Source organism: Tripterygium wilfordii, chromosome 20 (genome assembly GCF_013401445.1).
Source record: "Tripterygium wilfordii isolate XIE 37 chromosome 20, ASM1340144v1, whole genome shotgun sequence".
NCBI classification, from domain to species: Eukaryota; Viridiplantae; Streptophyta; class Magnoliopsida; order Celastrales; family Celastraceae; genus Tripterygium; species Tripterygium wilfordii.
In genome coordinates, this window is record NC_052251.1 from 4,303,881 (window position 1) to 4,310,013 (window position 6,133).

Below are 6,133 nucleotides of genomic sequence, written 5' to 3' on the forward strand. Positions count from 1 at the left end.
ATTATATTAAACTATAATAATTTCGAATTAAAAAAATCATTATTATAAAACATAAAATGAAAAATAATATAAATATAATATTTTTGTATAAATAAAATATATTTATTTAAATAAATTAAAATTTAGAAAATAAAAATTTTGCTACAGAAATCCCGTCGTAAAAGTCGTGGCAAATTTGCTCCACAAAAAAATTTAATTTTTAAAAATAATATATTTTGCGACGGAATATGTAGTTGCAAAATGCGTGGCACATTAGAGACGGAATATTCTGTCGCAAATATTTAAAATTTTGTTTTTATCTATCAATTTGCGACGGAATATTCCGTTGCAAATTCCGTTGCACAATAATTCCGTCGCTAAAAGTCCGTCGCTAGTCCATCGCTAATATCCGTCGCAAATAATCCGTCGCAATTTTCCGTCACTAATTTTTAGCGACGATTGTTTTTGCAACGGAAAAAATTCCGTCTCAAATAGTATTAGCGACGGAATTTTGATTATTTGCGACGGAAAATTCCGTCGCAAAAAAGATGTTTTCTTGTAGTGGTCTATGGATTCGCGTACCTCGATTAGGAGTTGGGTCAAACCACTCACAATTAAAAAGAACAATTTTTTTTCGGTAGTCCGAAAAAATCCAATTGAACAATCTCTTTCAATATTCCGTAGTAGTCATATTCTGATTGTCCATAATCAGTCCCTCGTATGCATACACCACTATTGATTGTTGACTTGCCTTCACTTCTGGCATCAGTGTCGAATTTGTATCCATTGACATAATACGTATTCCAGATCTCAAGCCTCCTCAATGGTCCTCTGGACACATCTCGTATTAGTTCATCCTCAATCATGTTTTGTGGGTCATATACCTTAAACATAAAAATGGTAAATTTATTGACAATATATTGGTACAATTAAATAAAATGAAATTATGTTATTAAAATAGACAGATACTTACGTATAGTCTGAACCATGACGCGAAACCCTTCTCAATTTGATAGTCCACTTCATCGTCATTAAACGTAGGTGCTCATGCTCGCACAAAACCTGTAAACATGCTGCGACAGATGTAGTATTTCACATTAATCATTCGCTTACAATATGATCACATTATAATTCGAACACAATTTATTGTAGCTTACTTTATAAATGGCTGGACAATATCACAATTCAGAAACATGTATAATGTTGCTGCATCATATTCTTTATCAGTGAGGTAGTGCCTACCAGCCTCACCAACAAGACGACCAGGTTGATTGAAGATTGAAATGGTAGGGAATTCCGGGTTGAAAGTACCACCTTCATCATTTCGAGGCACTCTGGTTCGTCGAGAGGTCACATGTGGTTCAAAGTAATATGAAGCAAATGTTGATGTCTCTTCGACTATATATGCTTCACAAATAGATCCTTCTACACGAGATTTATTTTTAACATTCTTCTTTAGGAAGTGAAGGAACCTATAACAAAAATCAATCGACCACAAAATTAATTCAATTGACATATACATAATAATATGACAAATCATATAATATGAATAAAAATACCTTTCAAACGGATACATCCATCTGTATTGTACAGGCCCACCCATCCTTGCTTCGAATGGTAGATGTATAAGGAGATGTTCCATAGAATCAAAGAAAGATGGGGGAAATATACGCTCCAATTTACAAAGGATCATGGGAATATTCACCTCCATGATGGTCAATTGATCCTCGCGCAATGTAGTTGAACATATATCTCTACAAAAGTGACTCAGCTCAGTAATGGCAGCCCAAATGGGCTCCGACAATGCCCTAAATGCAATTGGAAGAAGTCGCTCCATGAAAACATGACAGTCATGACTTTTCATCCCGAACAGCTTTCCTTCTCTCATGTCTACACACCTGCCGAGGTTGGAGGCATAGCCGTCTAGCAACTTCAAACTTGAGACCCAATGACAAACAACCCTTTTTTGCTTTCGGTTTGAGAGTTTTGCCATTGCCATTCCACCAACTCTAAAACTCTGCGTTTAAAGTAAAAGGAAAGGTCTAATCGCGACTTAGCATTATCCTTTGTTTTTCCCTTAATGTCGATACACGTATTGAAAACGTTATCAAAGACGTTCTTCTCAATATGCATGACATCAAGGTTATGTCGTATTTGATTATTCCCCCAATAAGGCAAATCCCAAAAGATGCTCTTCTTGGTCCAATTATGTTCTTGCCCATATCCCGACAATGATAATAGACTCGTATCAGTAATCTTTGGAAAGTCCAAACTCTTGCCAACACTTCTTCCCCATAAAAATATGGAGGAGGTTCTGATATCTCAATTCGATTCTTTAAAAATGCATCTTTATTCCGTCTAAATGGATGTGTCGTGTCCAAAAACTGTCTGTGACAATCAAACCATGAATTTTTCCTACCATTTTTCAAAGTAAACGCCTTTGAACGTTCCATGCAGCAAGGACATGCTAACTTCCCCTGTGTCATCCATCCAGACAGCATACCATAGGCAGGAAAGACGTTGATAGTCCACATTAGTGCAGCTCTCATAACAAAATTTTCTTTCGCACGCACATCGTAGGTTGTCACACCTTCGCACCACAATTGATTGAGCTCGTCTATCAGTGGTTGTAGATAAACATCGATTTTACTCTTCGGATTTTGGGGACCCGGAATGATTACTGTCAGCAACATAAACTCCCTTTTCATGCATATCCCAGGAGGTAAATTATAAGGAGTCAAAATGATAGGCCAACATGAATAATTCTTGCCAGATTGTTCGAAAGGAGTAAAACCATCCGTGCACAAACCTAATCTTATATTTCGTGGGTCTGAAGCAAAATCTCGATATGTTCGATCAAAGTGTTTCCATGCTGCTTCATCTGATGGATGACACAGGATATTGGACTCGCTTTGATGCTCGTAATGCCATCTCATCTCCTAAGCTGTAACTGTTGAACTATAAAGCCTTTGAAGCCTTGGAATTAGAGGCAGGTACCACATACGTTTAATCGAAATATCCTTATAATTTCCTCGTCCAGTTCTCCGAGGTTTATAACGGTCTGCCCCGCAAAATTTACACTGCGTCTCATTCGCATCATCCTTATAGTATATCATACAATCACCGTACAACAATCGATTCGTTCATACCCAAGTCCGAGTTTAGACACCGACTTCTTAGTTTGATAGAAGTCCGCAGGCATCCTATTATCTTCCGGCATAGTCTCTTTCATTAGATGAACAACTTTATCGAAACAACCTTGGGGCATATTGTAGTCAGCTTTAATGCTTAATAACCTCATTGCAGCAGACAACTCTGAGTGCGACTCGCATCCGTCCCATTGTGGAGCTTGGGCAGCAGACAACATGTCAAAGAAAGCTTGCTCATCGGGATTAGGAGGTTCCGGGACAAAATGTTGGTTGTTATCCTCTCCTTGTAAGAGCTCATTCCCAACCGAAGGTCCAACAGTGTCCATCACCATCTGCTCGTATGGATTGAAATTAGTCTAATTATTGTCTTGCCAATAATAATTTACAGCATCTGCTTGCACATCGCATTCACCATAGTGGGAATTTCAGGCATTTCTTCACCATGAGCTGTCCAGTAATGATATCCAGGCTGAAAACCTTTTCTGTATAAGTGCACCCTTATATCATCCAACCCCTGAAATCTTGTGCATTTACACCTCACGCATGGACACCTTATAGTTCTTGTGTCCACAAATCGTGGATTATTTTCACACGCATAAGAAATGAACTCCTCAACACTACTAAAAAACTCATCACTAGGTCCCATTCGATTTGGACCGACCCTGTTGTACATCCATTTACGAGACTCAGGAACCTCCATTATCAAAGGAAAAAGATGAAGCAAGAAAGATGAAGGGGAAGAACAAAATGAACAAAGGAAAAAATAAGCAAAATAGGCAACAACAATATATTATAATAAATTTATGACATATTAGCGACGGAATTTGCAACGGAATCAAGTCCGTCACAAACATTGTGATAGAAAAGTATATTCTTGTGTCAGAAGATAAAATTTCGCAACAGAATTTGCAACGGAATTATTTTCGTCGTTAATTTGTGTCAGAAAAAGAAGATTCTTGTGTTAGAAGATAAAAATTAGCGACGGAATTTGCAACGGAATTATTTTTGTCGCTAATTTGTGTCAAAAAAAGTAGATTCTTGTGTCAGAAGATAAAAATTAGCGATGGAATTTGCAACGGAATTATTTCCGTCGCAAATTTCAACCATAAAAGTAAGATTTTCTGGGAATGGTGTCAGAGGATAGGATTTAGCGACAGAATTCGTGTCCGTCGCTAAATGCGTTGCTAACGTCCATTGCTAAATATGTTGCAAATGTTAGCGGGAATTTGCTCGATAAACTGCAACGACATTTGTGACGGATTTATTTGCAACGGAAATTTATGTCGCAAAGTCCGTCGCAAAATGTTCTCAAATTTTAATAAACTTTAGCGACGGAAATAATTCCATCGCAAATTTCCGTTGCTAAATAGCTGTTTTCTTGTAGTGAAATGCGTTGACCTTCTATGGTTCAGACCCAGTCACAATAAGGTCATTTACGTACACCAAAACATAAATTATGCAAGCAGAGGAGCAATGAATAAATAGGGATGCATAAGAGTGACTATGTCTGAAATTCTGAGTTTGAAGAAATGAGCTGAGTCATTGGAACCAAGCGCGAGGAGCTTGCTTAAGCCCATAGAGGGCCTTATGAAGACGACAAACATGTTGTGGACGAGAGGAGTCATGAAAACCAAGAGGTTGTTTCACGTATACCTCTTCCTACAAGTATCCATTCATGAATGCATTTCGAACATGAAGCTACTGAAATGGCCAGTTATAGGAAATAGCGAGAGCCAAGATGGTGTGAATAGTGGCAAGTTTGACCATCGGGTTGAACGTTGCCAGTGGTTGTATTTAGAAGTTTGAGTGAAGCTCATTGGTTCAACGGATAAAGGAGTATAGTCTTCGGAAACTTGTAATCTCATTAGCAAAGAAGTAGCTTCTCATAAGGAGACGTGTTGTCAAGCTGAGGAGTGGGTAAACGATTTATCAAAAAAATCACTGTTGAGAAAGCCTGCACCCAAAAATTAAAAGGCAAACCGGATTGAGCTAGCAAGCAAAGGCCCATCGTGACAATATGACGTTGCTTTCTCTCCACTACCCCGTTCTGTTGTGGAGTGTATGGACAAGATATTTGATGCCTGATGCCACATTCCATAAGAAACGCCAAGAAAATTTTGCTTGTAAATTAACCATGGCCATCTACCTGCAATTGTTTGATTGTGGAATTAAACTGATTTTCCACCATCCTTTCAAACATAATGAATGTAGACAATACATCTAATTTCTTTGCCAAGGGATACAACCAAGTAAACCGAGTATGATCATCCACAATAGATAAGTAATATCGATATCCAAAATTTGATGAAACTGGTGCAGGAACCCATAAGTGAAGATGTAAAAGTTCTAATAGAGATTGAGTATTAAAATTTCTTCATTCAAACGATAATCTACAAGACTTTCCCAAGGGGCAAATGTGATAAATTTTATTCGAAACCATTCAACCTTCAAGTGGTAAGTGATACTTATGCAGCAATGTAGTAAAAATAGAATTAGATGGGTGTCCAAGCCGAGCATGCTAGATGTCTTGAGTCGCACGTTCTCCATAGAATGCAATCTGACTGGGAACTTGTGAAACTGTCCGAATATGATAGAGACCGTCAGAGCTACGACCAGTAAGGAGTATCGTCCCCATCTTGTTGTCCTTTACACGAAAGCCATTAGTATCCAACTAAAAAAAATAATCATTATCACAGCAAAAGCGATGAATAGATATCAAATTCTTTCTTATTGTAGGTACGCATAATACTTCATGTAATTTTAAAGGATGTTGTAACCCAGATAACTTAGAATTAGCAACATGCGTTATTGTTAGCTGACTCCCATTTCCAATAATAATAGTATCAGTACCTGTATAGGGTTGAGCATATGACAGTGAAATTGAATTAGTTTTCATGTGGTGAGTCGCACCAAAATCAAGACATCAATTGAGACTTGTCCCATCAGGTGAAAACTTGGTAGTTTCAACCATGTATGCATGAGGACCATGATATGGACAGAACCGA

General features: G+C 37.8%; 1 protein-coding gene across 1 annotated transcript; it reads right to left on the minus strand.

The window, feature by feature from the left end:
- Positions 1–593: 593 nt before the first annotated feature.
- LOC119986883 lies at positions 594–2,915 on the minus strand. Its single transcript, XM_038831574.1, has 5 exons — positions 2,253–2,915; positions 1,539–1,996; positions 1,137–1,451; positions 1,017–1,041; positions 594–863 (listed from the first exon to the last, which is right to left on the minus strand). The coding sequence occupies exons 1-5, from the start codon at positions 2,913–2,915 to the stop codon at positions 594–596; spliced, it is 1,731 nt and encodes a 576-aa protein (XP_038687502.1).
- Between the last annotated feature and the right edge of the window lie 3,218 nt (positions 2,916–6,133).